We start from the raw sequence: 18733 nt of genomic DNA on the forward strand, positions 1-18733 counted from the left end.
ATTAATGTATCTATCCTGAGACTCAGTTTCAGAAAAAAATAATCCTCATGTGGTATACAAACATAAGGGGAAAAACTGCTCTTTCATACCCAAAAAAAGCACCCAAGTTCCTGCATCTTTCAGAATTCCGTTCTGTAATATTTCCATTTTGATTGATTTTTCTGCTACTCATTCCCCAAGCATGACTTTATTCCATTAATGAAGGAAACGCTCACACAGAGGAGCAAATGTGTGCTCAGCTGTGTGTGGTCTAAGACTTTGAAAGGGACCTTTTGGGAGGAGCAATAACTCCGCCTCACGATCTTGGAGAGGTAGCCAGATTTGCCTGAATCCGTAAGAGATTTGCAGCTACGCCAAAGCGCCCGCGTCCCGTCAGCCTCTCCCTCAGTCCTCTGGCCTCACACCTCTGATTTTTTTGCCCACCCTCCTCCTTCATTCGGTAGCAACACCAAAGGGTCCAGAAATTCCCATCCAGTTAAGAGCATTTAGATCGTTTTGATCAAAAAGGCAATTAATAAGTTCAAGATGGGGTTTCTCTAATTGTCAATGTTACTTAAACAAGAAAATATTGCAATAAAAGTCTGTTTGATGAAGCAGAAGCTTTCAGAGGAACACACCTTTAATTTCCCAGACTCATCTCCCACCTGTCCTTGCCTCTTTCCTGATCCCATTTTACATTCACTTCTGTCCTTTCAGTAAATCTGTATCGATGATCTCCTCTGGCAGACACCAAATCTTGGGATATGGTGGTGAGTTAGACAGACCTCCCAATGTGCTCTATCAGTTTGAGGCCGTTTCCTTCTGTCCCATCCCCTTTCTACGCTTTTCCCAAACTCGTTACCTCACGTGCTATTGACCCAGATTCCCGAGGCCATCAGCTGCTTGTTTTCATTTGCGGAGCTAGCATGCTTACGTCCACAGCCAGAGGGGATGCACGCCTCCTTTACCCACCTCCATACTCTTAATTTCCTTCCCATCCTTCTGTTGACCACAGGACCATGGTCTCATTTTAAACAGAAAATCACTTCCTGTCCTGTCAAAAGTCTTTTCTTAATCCAGGCCGACATGGTGGCCCCATTGCCTGGCTGTCCCCTCCGACCTTTATTTAGCAGCTTTTCTGGAGGTGAATTATCTCCCTGCATGGCCCCTTCTCGTGGCTGCCCTGTCTGAGGCCCCCCTGGGATGTCACTGGGCCATGGTACCTGGGAAGATATGTGCAAGTATTACCACTGCCCAAGACAAATTTCTCAAGATGAAGCTGGAGCAAAACAAAGCAAGCCTGGACCTCATTTTTATCCACCACTGGAAAAATGCAAATGTTGTGAAAGTGAAGAACATTTGCATTATTCCAGCCACCTAATTTATCTGTATTTCCACCTTCATTTGTGAAATAAAGGGTTCAGTGAAGCAAAAATCAACAAAGCTTTGGGAACTCTTACAGACACAAAATAAATATTGTTAATCCAAAATATATTTTGACATATTTTATATTATCTCTTTATGGATTCTGGCTGGGGGTGGGAGGGGAAAGTGACAATTATTACAAATCAGGCTTTTCCTGAGTGTGATAGCTATATTTCCGGGACTTTAGGCTTACAGGATTTTAGAGCCAGAAAGAGTCTGTATTAGTTATCTATTGCCGGTTAACAGATGATCTCAAATCAACAAATATTTATTTGTTGGGTTGTAGCTGGGTTATTCTGGCTCAGGTTCTTTTCACAAGATTCCGGTCAAGCTGCAGGCCAGGCTGCAGTCAGCTCAAGGGTTTACTGGGGCTGGTGAGTTCATTTCCAAATTCACTCACGTGCTTGTTGGCAGCCCTTAGTTTGTTGAAGGCTGTTGGCGTGAGGCTTCAGTTCCTCACTGCCTAGGCCTAAAGGGCTGCTCATGACATGGCATCTGACCTCCCCCAGAGCGAGTGATCCAAAGGAGAGAAGGAGCAACAGAGAAGGAAGCCACAGTGACTCTTATAACCCAAACTTGAGTGTCATGCCAACTCTCCCTGGTACGATGAGAGTGAATAACAGGAGGTGGGATTGTTGGAGGCCATCTTGGTGGCTGGCTGCCACAGAACCTTAGAGATAACATAGTCTGATTCCTTCAATTACAGCCAAGGGACCTGCGGCCCAGTGAGGTGAAGTGAGTTTGCCAGTATCATCCCGCTGGTTAATACCCAAACCGGGACTTGAACCCAGACTTTTCATATTTCAGGACATGTCAATTTAGCAGCTACTTATTTTACTTATTGGGTGCTTGCCAAAAGCAGGGACTGGACCAGGCAGCAGGGAGAGTCCAGGGTGAAGGATACAATCATGGTCCCTGCCCACGAGGTCACAGGAGTGGTGAGGAGTGGGATACACTGAATGAGGTTACCCTCTTCCACACTTCCACAGAGTCTTACAACTGAATACCCATTGAGAGCCGAGAGGAAGGCTTGATTTCCATAGGCACCATCAGGGAAGGCTTTGTGGATGTGGTGACATTTGAGTTGAACCTTGAAGTGTAGATGGATTTAAGCCAATGGGGCTGAATGGGGTGGCATGGGGCTGAGAATACACGATTTGACCCTGATATGTCCAAATCGAATTCCAGGACACTGAAACATGGCAGTATTAGTCAAAGGTTCAAGCTCTGAATCACTTTCCTGGCTCCTAATGATTAAACTTTGGGGCTGTCTGGAAGAAGGACTCTGGTAGCTTTTCTGAGCACTCCCCTTGCCTTAGCTGCCACTGCTGTTTTTACTGGAGGAGCTGCCACTTTGTGATCAAGAAATTAAAGCAGCTTCCTGACCATGGCTATCTACATTATCAAGCCATGCTGTGGTAGGTGTCCCACATATAACGTAGAGGAAGATGGGCACACATGTTAGCTCAGGGCCAATCTTCCTCAGCAAAAAGAGGAGGATTGGTGGTGGATGTTAGCTCAGGGCTAATCTTCCTAAAAAATTTTTAAAAAATAAAAAAAATAAAAAGACTATGGAGAAACTACTTTGCATGTACACTCGGGTTGAGCAAATAAGTGAATACACTGTAGATAATACAGCAAGGTGTCTCGTCAGAGAAAGAAGTTACAAATAAGCAAAAGGAGAAGGAAAGCCAAAAAGAAAGTTGTGGATTGGATGGAGTTCAGTATGCACTCATGTTTGTGGGTGGGTAGATAGATAGATAGACAGATAGAAAAATAAATATATAGATGTGTGTACACATGAGGGGTGTGTGTTTCCATCTTAACTATATTAAATCTTCCAGTCCATGAACATGGTATGTCTTTCCATTTACTTAGGTCTTTAACTTATTTCAATAATGTTTTGTAGTCTCCAGGTCTTGCACTTCTTTCGTTAACTTTATTCCTAAGCTTTTTATTTTTTTTGATGCCATTATAAATGGAATTTTTTCCTTAACTTCATTGTTGGGTTGTTCTCTGCTAATGGGTAGGAGGAGTTCCTGGTGTGCTGTCACCATGTGATTGCTAAGACTTTCCCCCTTGACAAACTTGGACAGGATACAAGCAGAAGGGGAGGTACTAGCTGGTGCAATAGCCTGGGCTCTGGACAGGTTTGGAGGAAATGGTAACTAGAAGGATTGTGAGATCAAGGGACTTTTGCTAAGCACCACTGATTCACTAAGAGAAGAAATGTTGGTTTCAGACCTATTGTTCAGCAATTTAAAGCAAAGTGTAAGTGTCAAAGCACCTACTTGGTTGTTCTGCAGACAGAAAGCAGAGAGAACGGAAGACCAGGCACAGTACCTAAGCATAAGAGAGGCAGTATTTCAAGAAGGCTGAGTTCTCATTCCAGGCAAGTATCTTATGTTGAAGTCAGGGCCCTGATGGGGAAGAAGTGAGACTCAGAGACCAGGGACTGGGGTATCTGAGTATTGCAGGTAAGAACCTTGGACCTGCAGATTCCCCTGGGTCCGCAGAAGTGACTCGCTCCCCCTGCTGGAATACAGAGCCCCCTCCTGCCTCCTGCTAGAAGACTAAACAGAGGCCACAAATGAAGCAGGTGCCTTTCAGGACAGTGCTTACCCTTTGGGATCGACCAACACCTCCCTCCTGGCCCTTAGCCTACATCTAGGGTAAAACCTCAGCAAACCCAATTGGGGAAGTGAAGCCTGAAGCAAGAAGGAGAGGAGTTTGCATGAGAGGTGCTATAGAACCGGGCTCCCAGCAGTGACTGGAACAGGTGGCCTGGGAGTGGGTCCTGAGGATGCTGGGCCAGAGAAAGTCTATTGGTGTGGGGACACTCTGCTGTGACAGGGTCCTGGGTGACTGTGCTAGTACACTGCTGGGCTGGCCCACATTAAATAAGTAGAGATGCCAGGACTGCTGTGTCAAAGTGTGGAGGAAGGGAACAAAGGATCCAAGAAGTGGCACAAGACCAGAAACCCGCCAGGCTGGCCATGTTCCCTGGGAAGTCACGTGGACACTCCCTCTGCCAAAGTGATAAGGCAACCAGAGGTGAGGGGGCCGGGCATCGTTGAGAAGCTCCGTGGTGGATGTCTTCTACAGGAGGAGGGACTGCCAGTAGGAGAGGCTGTTACAGAACCAGGCTCTCTGTGGGGATGACAATGCAGCTGTGGTTCTCAAATGTTAGCGGTATTAAAATCAACCAGAGTGCTTGTCAAAACACAGAGGTTTTGATTCAGTAAGTCTGGGTTTGGGGCTGGAGAATGTACATTTCTAAAAAGGTCCTGGGTGATGCTGTGGTGCTAGTCTGAGAACCACTGATACTGAGGTGAGAAACATTGGATAGAGGCCCAGCAGAGGGCAGGTGAATCAGAAGGAAGATGAGTAAAATTACCATAATGAGCAGCAACGTCAGAATGACGCCCTGGGGTAAGATGACCTAAGGCATCTACAGAGATGACTCACAGAACAGGGTGTTCCAAGGGGGAGATAAATGGGGCTGCTGACAAGAGCATCACTAATAAAGCCATAATCAAAAACACCCCTATGGTAAGTCACTGCCCAATTTCCAGTGCTGAGTCAGTTCTGAGACCCAGAACTCATCGACTGAAGGTGGGATCCGGCAACCCTCATGGCGGGGAAATACAGTTGTGATCCCCCAAGTCTTCCCCAAAGGAACGCAGCCGTTTACAGTGGGGGAAGGGGACACCCATTTCTTTCCAGAGCGGTGGGTACCCATGACCAGGTCCAAATCAATGCTGATACCCAGAGACCCAAAGCTCCCTCATGGTTCTTCTATTAGAGTTGGGACATGTGGGGGTCACATCATAAACAGAGCCCTGGCCTAAGACACAGCAGGTTCAGAAAGGGATGGAGTTACACATTTGAGGGTCATTGGCATGTTGTTGGCATTTCAAGCCATCAGAATGGATTGGAGCAGCGAGTGGAGACAGAGAAGTCTTCCCGAGTGAGTCGGTGGTTGTCAATGAGTAGAGGAAGCACATACTTGTGGCAGCACTGGCAAAAGGCAGCACCCTCCCCGAGGCCTCCTGTACTCCCCAGCCCTGAGTCCACGAGGACAGGGGCTGTGTCTCCCTCCATCCTGTGTCCCCAGGGCTCAGCCCAGCCCCCAGCACAGAGGAGGGACTCAATAACTAGTTTTTTAATTATCCCATCACAGCCACCACTAATGAGCTCCACGGAAAGTGGTTTTTGTTTTTTGGGGTTTTTGGCAAGGAAGATTAGCCCTGAGCTAACATCTGTGCCAATCTTCCTCTATTTTGTATGTGGGATGCCACCACAGCATGGCTTGATGAGCAGTGTCTAGGTCCATGCCCGGGATCCAAACCCATGAACTCCGGGCTGCCACCCAAGTGGAGTGGGCGAACTTAACCACTATGCCACTGGGCCAGCCCAGAAAGTGTGTTTTTATAGGCAGTAACAGCAAAGGTGCTATTCTTCTTTGATGGCATATTCTTTTTTTAGTTCTTAGGATGAAATGTGAGTCTTGTTCCTCTTGGGAAGATTAACCAGGGACTGTTTCTTTGCCACTTGGGGCCCTTTCCAAGTTCATTTGTAATGTATATGACATGACTTTCCAAATTAAGAGAGGGAGGTTATGCAGCTTAAGTTACTGCACTTTTTTTTCATACCACAAATGCTATTTTTGCACCCTTTAAAAAAGGCAGCCTATACCCCAACAAACACCTGCTCCTATGATACAGTGATAAACAAATGATCTACTCTCTCGAAATAGCCAGAAGAGCAGTGACTTTCGAACGAGGTAGGGCATAAAGATGCTGCGACCTGAATGCCTCCATATTTCCTTCTTGTACAATTCTTGTAGCAGCCCTGTGAGGGAGGAGTCATCCTTACCTTACGAAGGAGGAAACCGAGTCTGGAAGGCTCAAGGGCAAGTCCATGCCTGCTCTCCTGCTCCTAGCCCCACTCGGCTGTGGACCCTGCTGTGCTGCTTGTCGTCTGCATTGGCCCCTGGGTCCTGAGCATCTCTTCCTGGCCTTCCTGAGACAGACCCCTGGCCACAGGCCTCCATGTGATTCCCGCCTGGGCTTCGGGCTTCACTCATGAGGAGGACCAATATTTCTGGGTCTTGGGCACCAGGCACTGTGCGACAAACTTCACACAGTGTAATGGGCAGTGTGGCAGGGTGGGTAGGACCAGTGTTCAAATCTTGTCACTTTCTACTTGCACGGCCTTGGGCAAGCTGACCACACAGTGGCCCAGTTTCCTCATTGTTAAAATAGAGCTGCTAGGACCTACTTTTTAGGTTGCTGTGCCGATAATAGGAGTTAATTTGTATAAAGGGCCCAGAACAGTGCCTAGCATAAGGTAAGGGCTATGTGAGGACTGGCTCTGGTTGTCCATCCCAGGTGTTCTCCATGCATTGTTTTGTCTTTGTTATTAGGTGGCTAAGAAATGGGCTCAGAGAGGTTGCTGTGCCCAAGGTCCTGCTGGTAGTAAGTGCCAGGACACGAAGCAGCTCAGTCTGCTCTATGCCACTGTGCCCAGCTCAGACCTTCCAGCCAGCCCACTGCATTTCCCTTCCCCCACTTGCTTCATTTGCTACCTGGCTAGACCTTCAGAGTGGCAGGTGTGCCTCCCGGACCACAACCTTAAGTGCACAGGAAATAATGGCAGATGACTGTCTGTATCTCAACCCAATTTCTATATAGTACCCCAATCTCCACCAGGGTGATAGAAACTCAGTCTCTATCAGTTCAGGGTTCTAACCTCCTTCCTTGGGGCTGCACTAGAATTGCTGAAGACATACACAGTGCTAAAGCACCAGGGATGGGGGCCTACCTGGTCCTCATGCCACCTTTCTGTGCTGGCATCCACCAGCCTTCCACCCCACCCCACAGAGCCCTTGGTCTTCGACCACACAGGGAAAGGCTGGGACCGTGGCCATCATGAAGAGTCGAGCGGGTTTCTCACTGCACAAACATACCTGAATGAGAGGATAAGAGGGACTGAAATCCAGCCTGCACTGTCCTTGCTAAGCCATGGTGGTAGGTGCAGGGCTGCTTCCCCGCTGGGGAAGGGACACCTTCTCCTTTGTACTGAGGAACCATCCACTGGCCAGGCAATGCACCTATGGGCTCCTTCATCTACCTTTTTCTAATTTGCACAAAGGCATTTTAGAGCTGGGAGTCACCCCATCCCCGTCTGAATGGCTCCCTCAGGTCCTCTGCCACTTCTGGGTGGTGCTGAGGTCCTGGTGTCACTCATAGTGGAGGTGGGCACCTCGGAAAGGCTCTCCTGGCCCAGGCTGCAGCCTTTCCTCTCAGGCCTGTACCTGGAAGTTCTGGCACAAGGCCCCTCTTCTTGGAGACCACAATATAGCTGGAGTTTCAGTGTCTCCTAGGGGCTCTGCCCAGGAAAGGGTGCAAGGAACCTCTCTAGGAACTTCTGTGCTTTCATAATTTCCCTCTTAACATGTCCCCACCCCGCCACCCCAGGCCTCCCCTCCAGGCCTTTAAAACTCACAGTTTCAAGATCAAAGCCAGAAAGATCTTTCTGTCTCCCCTCAGGCAATGGTTTGGGGACAGGCAGTGACCTGGGGAAATCCATTAATTTCTTCCCCCCAACGGTTTCCCCATTCTTAGGAGGCCCATGGGGTCTGGTCACGCTGCTCCAAGTCCTCCAAGTAGAGAGAAAACCTACTATTCCTCTTCCCCAGCCCAGCGCAGGAGGTCACGACACAGGCTGAGTCCTCAAGACCCACGCTGCCCTCCTGCTTCTCGGGCTTCTGGTGAAACTCTGCCTGTGGGATGCCCTGTTTCCCACCATGGGGCCTCTAACACAGGAGGGCACCGTTTCCTGAAGCGGCCCTGGCATGGGTTCTGGGCTCCCCATCCTTGGGCAGCACCCCCTGCTGGGAGGTGGGGAAAACTCATGCTCTCCAAGGCTCAATGCTCATGGTGGCAGACATACAATCGTGCATCCCACAGCCCTTCATTTCTGCACCTGACAACAAGCTTCTTATTATTAATCTACTGAAATTAGTAAGTGAGGGTAAAATCTAACTTTCTTCTCTCTAATTCTTTGACATCTCTGAATTCTGTTTTCCTTGAAAACTGGTAACAGGTGGGGTCCTGGAGGCATTTAGACTGACAAAGGGATTTGTGGTTAAAAAGAAAAGCCATCTAGGCCCTTATACTGGAACAAAAAGAGAAAGTTTATGAAGCTTTGAGCAAGGAGATAAATAGGTAGAGAAAATCAGAAAATTGCAGCTCTCTATCAGAATGGGTTAGCAAACAATTATAACATTAAAGACAAAGGGAAGGAAAACATCAAAAATAAATATAATATCATTTTAATGACAAACTCACAATATAAGATGGAATAAGTTGTGACAATAATAACTTAGAGGGAGAAGAGGAAAGGGATGGAATGGGCTTAGTCTAAGGAAATAAGAGACTATCAGAAAATGGACTATCTCATTTATGAGAGTTTTTATACAAACTTCATGGTAACCACTAAATAAATAATCAGAACAGAGACATAAATGATAAATAAAGAGAAAACTAAGAAAACCATCATAGAGAACTACCAAACTGAATTGGTAGTCTGAAATACATGGGACAAGAAACAAGGGAAATGTAGAAGAAATGGGAAAGGAGCAATAAAATGGCAGCATTAAGGCCTCATATATTAATAATCACTCTAAATGTAAATGGATTGAATTCTCCAATCAAAAGACACAGAGTGGCAGGACAGATTAAAAAACAAGACCCAACAATATGCTGCCTCCAGGAAACACATCTCAGCTCTAAAGACAAACACAGGCTCAGAGTGAAGGGATGGAAGATGATACTTCAAGACAATGGTAAGCAAAAGAAAGCAGGTGTTGCCATACTTATGTCAGACAAAGTACACTTCAAGACAAAACACATAATGAGAGACAAAGAGGGGTGGTATATAATGATAAAAGGGACACTCCACTAAGAAGACATAACACTCATAAATATATATGCACCCAATGCAGTAGCACCAAAGTACATAAAGCAACTATTAACAAACCTAAAAGGAGATATTAACAACAACACAATACTAGTAGGGGACCTTAACATCCCACTTACATCAATGGATAGATCATGCAGACAGAAAGTCAACAAGGAAATAGTGGATTTAAACAAAAGACTAGACCAAATAGACTTAATAGGTATATATAGAACACTCCATCCAAAAACAACAGAATACACATTATTGTCAAGTACACATGGAATATTCTCAAGGATAGACCACATGTTGGGAAACAAGGCAAGCCGCCATAAATTTAATAAGATTGAAATCATATCATATCAAGTACCTTTTCTAACTATAATGCTATGAAACTAGAAATCAACTACAAGAAAAAAGCTGGGAAAGTGACAAACATGTGAAGACTAAACAACATGCTACTGGACAACCAATAGATCACTGAAGAAATTAAATGAAAAATAAAAAATATCTGGAGACAAATGAGAATGAAAATATACCCTACCAACTCATATGGGATGCAGCAAAAGTGGGCCTAAGAGGGAAATTCATAGCAATCCAGGCCCACCTTAACAAACAAGAAAAATCTCAAATAAGCAATCTTAAACTACACCTAACAGAATTAGAAAAAATGAAGAACAAAAAAAGCCCAAAGTCAGCAGAAGGAGGGAAATAATAAAAATTAGAGGAGAAATAAGTGAAATTGAAACCAAAAAAAAAAAAACAGTAGAAAGGATCAATGAAACAAAGAAGTGTTTCTTTGAGAAGATAAACAAAATTGACAAACCCTTATCCAGACTCACTAAGAAAAAAGAGAGAAGGCTCAACTAAATAAAATTAGGAATGAAACCAGACCAATTACAATGGATACCACAGAAATACAAAGGATTATAAGAGAATACTATGAAAAACTATGTCAAGAAATTGGACAATCTAGAAGAAATGGATAAATTCTTAGACAAATACAACCTACCAAAACTGAGCCAAGAAGAAATAGAGAATCTGAATAGACCAATAACAAGTAAAGAGATTGAAACAATAATAAAAAACCTCCCAAAAAATGAAAGTCCAGGACCAGATGGCTTCTCTGGAGAATGCTACCAAACATGCAAAGAAGATTTAAAATCTATCCTTCTCAAACTATTCCAGAAAATTGAGGAAGACGGAACACTTACTAAGACATTCTATGAGGCCAATATCACCCTGATTCCAAAGCCAGACAAGGACAACACAAAGAAGGAAAATTACAGGCCAATATTGCTGGTGAACATAGATGCAAAATCCTCAACAAAATATTGGCAAAACTGAATACAGCAATACATTAAAAAGATCATACACCATGATCAAGTGGGATTTATACCAGGGACACAAAGATGGTTCAGCATAGGCAAATCAATAAATGTGATACACCACATTAACAAAATGAGGAATAAAAACCACACACTCATCTCAATAGACACAGAGAAAGCATTTGACAGGATCCAACATCCATTTATGATGAAAACTCTCAATAAAATGGGTATAAAAGCAAAGTACCTCAACATAATAAAGGCCATGTATGACAAACCCACAGCCAACATCATACTCAACAGTGAAAAATTGAAAGTCCTCCCTCTGAGAACAGGAACAACACAAGGGTGTCCATTCTCACTATTCTTATTCAACATAGTACTGGAGGTTTTGGCCTGAGCAATTAGGCAAGAAAAAGAAATAAAAGGAATCCAAATAGGCAATGAAGAAGTGAAACTCTTGCTGTTTGCAGATGACATGATTTTATATATAGAAAACCCTAAAGAATCCATCATAAAACTATTAGAAATAGTCAACAACTACAGCAAAGTTGCGGGGTACAAAATCAACCTACAAAAATCAGTTGCATTTCTATACTCTAATAACAAGCTAACAGGAAGAGAACTCAAGAATAAAATCCCATTTACAATTGCAAGAAAAAGAATAAAATATCTAGGAATAAATTTAACTAAGGAGGTGAGAGACCTATACAATGAAAACTACAAGACATTATTGAAAGAAATTGATGATGACATAAAGAAATGGAAAGATATTCCATGCACATGGATTGGAAGAATAAATATAGTTAAAATGTCCATGTTACCTAGAGCAATCTACAGATTCAATGCAATCACAATCAGAATCCCAATGACAGTCTTCATGGAAATAGAACAAAGAATCCTAAAATTCATATGGGGTAACAAAAGACCCAAAATAGCTAAAGCAATCCTGAGGGGGTAAAAAAAAAAAAAAACAAAGCTGGAGGTATCACAATCCCTAACTTAAAAATGTACTACAAAGCTATAGTAATCAGAACAGCATGGGACTGGTACAAAAACAGACACGCAGAGCAACGGAGCAGAAGTGAAAGCCCAGAAATTAAACCACACATCTATGAACAGCTAATCTTTGACAAAGAAGCTAAGAACATACAATGGAGAAAGGAAAGTCTCCTCAATAAATGGTGTTGGGAAAACTGGACAGCCACATGAAGAAGAATGAAAGTGGACCATTACCTTTCACCATACGCAAAAATTAACTCAAAATGGATCAAAGACTTGAAGGCAAGACTTGAAACCATAAAAGTAACAGAAGAAATTATAGGCAATACACACTTTGACATAGGTCTTGGAAGGATCCTTTCGAATACCATGTCTTCTCGGACCATGGAAACAAAAGAAAAAATAAACATGTGGGACTTCATCAGACTAAAGAGCTTGTGCAAGGCAAAGGGAACCAGGAACAAAATGAAGACAACCCACCAACTGGGAGAAAATATTTGCCAATCATATATCTGAGAAGGGGTTAATCTCCAAAATATATAAAGAACTCTCACAACTGAACAACAAAAAAACAAAAAAGCTGATCAAAAAGTGGGCAGAGGATGTGAACAGACATTTTTCCAAAGAAGATATACAGATGGCCAACAGGCACATGAAAAGATGTTCAACATCACTAATCATCAGGGAAACGCAAATCAAAACTACACTATCACCTTACACTGGTTAGAACAGCTATAATCACCAAGACAAAAAATAGAGAGGATGTGGAGAAAAGGGAACCCTCATCCACTGCTGGTGGGAATGCAAACTGGTGCAGTCACTATGGAAAACAGTGTGGAGATTTCTTAAGAAATTAAAAACAGAAATACCATACGATCCAGCTATCCCACTACTGGGTATTTAACCAAAGAGCTTGAAATCAACAATTCAAAGAGACTTATGCACCCCTATGTTCACTGCAGCATTATTCACAATAGCCAAGAAGTGGAAGCAACTCAAGTGCCCATCGACTGATGAACGGATAGAGAAGATGTGGAATATATATATACAATGGAATATTACTCAGCCATAAAAAAGACAAAATCTTCCTATTTGCAAACATGGATGGACCTTGAGGGTATTATGTTAAGTGAAATGAGCCAGACAGAGAAAGACAAACACCATACGATTTCACTCATGTGCAGAAGACAAACTAACACAAGGAGAAAGAGAACAATTTAGTGGTTACCAGAGGGGAAGGGGGTTGGGGGATGGGCATAAGGGGTGAAGGGGCACATAGGTATGGTGACTGGCACATAATAATGCACAACTGAAATTTCACGTTATAAACTATCATGACCTCAATAAAAATTTTTTGTTATAGATATTTTCAAATATACACAAAAGCAGAGAGAACAGTAAAATGAATCCTCATGTACCTTTTATTCCAATTCAACATACTATAAACATTGGCCAATCTCTCAGCTTTTGCGGGGGAGGGGAGCACATTTCATTTCACCTGTAAACACTTCAATATGTATCTCTATAGGTAAGGGCTTTACATTACCACAATGTCATAAATACACCCAAGAAAATTCACAATAGTTCTTTAATATCATTTAATACCAAGTACATGTTCATAGTCCCTTGATTATCCCAAGAATGTCTTTTTACAGTTGCTTTGTTCATATCAAGAGCCAAAGCCCACACATTGCATTTAGTTGACACGCTTTTTATCTGTAACAGCTTTCTCTTTCTTTCCATCATTCCTCTCCACTCCATGCCATTTATTTGCTGAAGAATCTAGTTATTCAATAAAATTTCCCATATTCTGGAAAAAAAAATCTTCTAAACCACTGTCTTACTGCAGTGGGGGGCAATTTCTTTGCATTAGGACAATTCTAGAAAAAAAATTTACAGATCATTTTTTCAAATTCAAAGTAAAAATTACTTTAATCTCATGGGAGTGTGTGTGCGTGTGTGTGTGTGTGTGTTCACCCACTAGATTACCCACTCTGTTGAATAGAAGAATGTCAATAAGAAGTGAGGATGGCAGGACTTTTTTTTTTTTTTTTGCCATTAAGCTATTAATAGCAGAAGCATATTTGTTAATATGGTAGCAACATTGAGGCAGCTTTTAAATTTTTATTACAAACAATAATAAAATACACAGTACTCCTTATCATAAATTCCACACAGCAAATGGATTCTCGCAGAATGTTTTCATTGATTTTTGCAGAACTCTGGTGTCCCTAGTCAATCTATTACTGGAATTGGTGAATGAGTGTAGGATGACATGAATGTTGGTTGATATTTTTGTTACTTTAACAAGAAGACAAAGGCGAGATAACTAAGAAACTTCACTCACTCTCAACATGAAGCAACTTCTTTGCTACCTTGGATAACAGTTTTGAAATACTGGAAAAATATTTCCTCAAATTTTTTGTGCTATTTGTTCAGTAACCACATACACAACACACTGCTAAATTTACTCTGCGTTATTAACATGTTCTCCATTACTTTCTCATGTCTAGGCAATCAACAAAATAATACATCAAGCCAATATTTGACAAATCGTTTACTGACTTCTGTGGTGTAAATACTCAAGCTAGCAACACAATGTCAGTGATCACGGAGTCAGGTAGAGACGCAGAGTAGCACGAGTTATGTAGCATTCCCACCGTACAGGCCACTAGGCATCCATAACTGCAAGAACAGATTATGGTAAAATGCAGCCAAACAGTTAGGAAGGGATACATTTTGAGTATTTATTTCCTTTGTTGTTTGTATAATTCATGGTAAGCTTGTATAATTTAATTTTTAGTAATGGCTGCATTTAACAACTGACTGATGAACTTCCTGAAAATTTAACAGTGGTTCTCACAAGCCAGGAGGAGCTGGCCCCAGCACACCACCACCAGCTTCTAGGGACTTGTGTTTCCACAGGGAGAAGCTCTGGCAGGAGAGGGAGGGCAGGAAGAGAGAAGGGTTGGGTTTACCTTCTCCTGCTCCCTTCTGGGATGCATTCCGCAGCTCCTGCTCCCCCAGGGACCCCTTTTCCAGAGCTCCAGGCTCAGACAGCACTGTTGCCTCCTGCTGCCCCCAGAATGCTAACGGCTTCTAGACCTCTCACTCTTGCTGGTTCCTGATGCTTCCCCATCCTATCCACCCCTTTGTAAATAGTCTTCTCATTACATCCCTTTAATCGTTCCCTTCCCTTTGAGTGTGCCTCTGTTTCCTGGCCCTACCCTGCCTGCTCATCTGCTCCTGCGGTCACAACTTCTAACAGTTCTATTCCCAAGTTTAGGAACTGTGTGTCCTTAGGCAAGTCACTCAACTTCTCTGAGCTTCTGTTTTGTGAGCATTAAGTATGATACAGCAGGATATTATTTTGAAAGATTAACTATTGGCACTTTTTTTTCTCCTGCTACTTCCTAGTGCCCTAATCTCTTTCCCAATTGGGCAGATGTACCCTGTAGCAGTCATTTATTCAGGGATGGGATTTAGAGCAGAAATGGGAGAAAGGTTTGGAGTTTCAAAATCCAAGACCCTGAAGGGCATTGGGGTAAAGCAAACCTAATGAGTTAGAACAACGCATCCTGCTAGGAGACGCACTGGTCCCTGAGAAGGTGCTCCCCCACTGCAGAGCCAAGCCAGGAGAACTGGGGTAGCAGAAACCCTGGTAGTGTGGGGAGTTGAAGAGAACAAATGGCTGCAGGCTGAGTCCAGGGCACTGTGACCTGCCCTATGATGCCCTGGTGACCCAGTGTGATCCAGGAGAGACACCCAGACTGAAGGGGCTTCCAGACAGGCCTGGGTGATGACATCACAGGTGGCCTAATAAGCAAACGCCAGGTGGGGATGTGCACCTGGGCGAATGAGAGAAAGATGGACAGCAACAAAGGTCTAGAGGCCCCGCCCCCCGCCCCCGTGCTTTGGCATTGAATCACCCCATCGCCAACTTAGCCTCGGCGGAAAGGGAGAGGAAATTCACACCTGAAAGATATTAATTTCTACCACCCACAGAATGGGGTCTGTGATATGGGGTCCCTAGTAAGACAAAGGCCCACTTCTGTACCATTTGTGGTTGGAGACTCACGCCGGTCACAAGAAGAGCACCGGGAGCTGTCTCAAGGGACCATGAACCAACTTGCTGACTAAGCCATCTTTCCATGCCGTCTGTAAAATACACTGAATGGGGCCCCTGCCATGAGGAGCCTTCCAGCCAATGGATCACTCTCCAGGCCTCCTCTGGGCACTTCTGTCCCCACCAGTCCAGGGGCACCCCAACCAAGGGTCAGCTGTTTGTTCCTGTGCCTTTAATGCCACACATACTGCTTCTTGTTATTTGTAACTTAACTGTCAGGAAAACTAGTGAAACACGAGTGTACAAAAGAGAGCTATGGCTTCTAAGACAATTAAATTGACGCACACAGTTGAGAAAAAAACGGCTGTCGCACTAGGTGTAGGGGCGACAACTGGGAAAGTTTGGGGAGCTGTTAGGAGTCTGGAAAAATTCTGCACTCAGAGCACTTAACAAGTTTCTTTAAGTTTTCACTCCAACAGAAAGAAACTGATTTGGAAAGTGTAGACTATGTCCCAAGCGGGGGGTTTGTATAAGAAGGAAAACGTGGAACTCTAGTCAACCCATATAAACAGAAAAGTCTTGCCTGTACATCGAAACATTCACAAACGGATATGTATTTATGTTTTAAGTTAAAATAGAATATTTAATGCACATATATGTGTGCATACATTACATATGTATGTTATATATGTATATATATAATTTTTAAAATCCCAAACCTTCCAATCTCCAGTGCATCGGATGAGTCTCCCATAAATGACCGTAACTCAGCATCTCACTTAGCAGCGGCTTCTATTTCCATCCCCGAACGCCAGGGCACTTGGGTGCCGGACGTAGGCCTGAGGGGGCCGCAACAGGGAGCCCTCCTCGGCATCCCTCTCCGAGCGAGCCACCCGCCCGCTGTACCGACCGCCGGCGAGGAGGCCTCGCGGCCGCCGGGCCCTGGGCTGAGCAGCCGCGCGGCGCCGCAGTCTCTCCGGCAGGGGGCGCTGTCCGGCCGCAGTGGCCGCGCCGGGCCGCGCTCTGATTGGCTGGAGGCCGCGGCCCGCGCCCACTCCCGCCCGCCCTGTCCGCTAAGTGCGGCCGCTCGCCCGCTCCGGCCCCAGTCTGCGAGCCTCCGGGGCGGCGGCCGGGCGGGAGCGGCGCGGCGGCGGGGACAAGACCAGGGCAGGAGGGAAGCGGCCGGCCGGGAGAGCCCCGTACACACAGCAAGATGCTGTCCTGGCGGCTGCAGACGGGCTCGGAGAAGGCCGAGCTGCAGGAGCTCAACGCCCGGCTCTACGACTACGTGTGCCGGGTGCGGGAGCTGGAGCGCGAAAACCTGCTCCTGGAGGAGGAGCTGCGCGGCCGGCGCGGGCAGGAGGCCCTGTGGGCCGAGGGGCAGGCCCGCTTCGCCGAGGAGGCGCGCAGCTTGCGGCAGCAGCTGGATGAGCTGAGCTGGGCCACGGCGCTGGCCGAGGGCGAGCGCGACGCCGTGCGGCGCGAGTTGTGGGAGCTGCGGCGGCTGGGCGAGGAGGCGCGCGCCGCCCGCGGCCGCCTGGACGCCGAGCTGGGCGCGCAGCAGCGCGAGCTGCAGGAGGCGCTGGGCGCGCGCGCCACCCTCGAGGCGTTGCTGGGCCGGCTGCAGGCCGAGCGCCGCGGCCTCGACGAGGCCCACGAGCGCGAGGTGCGGGAGCTGCGCGCGCGCGCCGCCGGCCTGACCATGCACTACCGCGCCCGTGCCACCGGCCTCGGCGCGCCGCCGCCGCGCCTGAAGGAGGTGCACGACAGCTACGCGCTGCTGGTGGCCGAGTCGTGGCAGGAGACCGTGCAGCTGTACGAGGACGAGGTGCGCGAGCTGGAGGAGTTGCTGCAGCGCGGGCAGGAGAGCCGGCGCGAGGCCGAGGACGAGGCTCGGCTGTGCGCGCAGGAGGCCGAGGCGCTGCGGCGCGAGGTGCTCGAGCTGGAGCAGCTGCGCGCGCTGCTGGAGGACGAGCTGCTGCGGATGCGCGAGGCGTACGAGCTGCAGGCCGAGGAGCGGCAGGTCGGTGCGCGCGCGCACGGGCCGGGCTCCAGGGGTCGGGGGGTGGGGCGGGTGTCCTCGCACCCGCGGAGCGTGCACCGGGGCGCGGCGGCCCCGACGTGGGGCAGGCCCAGAGGCTACCCGAACGGCCTGGAAGAAGAGCAGGTCATGCCATGGGGAGGATCCCAGCGGCTTGCCCCATCTCCATCATCTCCTTAGGTTGTCACCCTCTTTAGACGTTGACATGACTAGGCGCAGCCTGACAAACGACCCCCGCCCCTCTAGGATCTCTCACTTTCCTGTGCTCCAACCAAGAAGCTCTCTGACTTCCAGAAGTGACTTTCAGAGTGCCAGCTCATTCCTTCTCGGATGAGTCTCAGTGTTGGGAGGGTTCTAGGCCATGTCAAGCCCTTTCTTACCTGGAGCCATTCAAAATGGCAGCCTGGGTGGCTCCAGGCCTCCCCTGGGAGAAATTTAAATTGTTTACCAAAACGGTTTTTATTTTGCCAGAATGATTTGCCAGCTGGAGGCAGCTGGGTGTGGCTCCCGGGGCGGCTGCCTTGTTTGTTCTTGGGAGGAGCAGCGACCTTAATGCAGAAAAGAGCTTAATTAGAGATGTTTTTCTTGCAGTCTGAGCTGACTGACGTAAGATCTCTGGGTAGTGTAAAAGTGATGGAAACCCGGGTCCCTGTGGCAGGATGTTATTACAAGTGCGGAGTAATATAAACAGTTGCTATTTCAGAGAAGCAAGCTCAGACCTCTGACACTGACAGAGTGACACCTGTGGCTGATTTACTGAACGCACACCCAGTCCAGTCCTAGGGTTGGCCCTGGGCCTGCCCAGTCTCTGCCACAATTGAAAATATTCCCAAATCATGCTATCAGTAGTTCTCAGGACCATAGTTTAAAATAACATCCACGTGAATTCAGAGATAGTTTAAGGGAACAGTTCGAAGCTGCGAGTTT

General features: G+C 46.2%; 1 protein-coding gene across 2 annotated transcripts in view; it reads left to right on the top strand.

Annotated features, from left to right (window-relative positions):
- Nucleotides 1-13108: 13108 nt before the first annotated feature.
- SYNM (synemin) overlaps nucleotides 13109-18733 on the top strand; it is a 31182-nt gene continuing 25557 nt past the window's right edge. For both annotated transcript variants that reach the window (XM_070619493.1, XM_070619504.1), the window contains exon 1: nucleotides 13109-17788. In XM_070619493.1, coding sequence (XP_070475594.1) covers nucleotides 16979-17788 — 810 coding nt within the window. In that variant the 5' untranslated portion in view covers nucleotides 13109-16978. The remainder of the gene's footprint in view (nucleotides 17789-18733) is intronic.

The sequence above is a fragment of the Equus przewalskii genome, chromosome 1, assembly GCF_037783145.1.
Source record: "Equus przewalskii isolate Varuska chromosome 1, EquPr2, whole genome shotgun sequence".
Taxonomy (NCBI): Eukaryota; Metazoa; Chordata; class Mammalia; order Perissodactyla; family Equidae; genus Equus; species Equus przewalskii.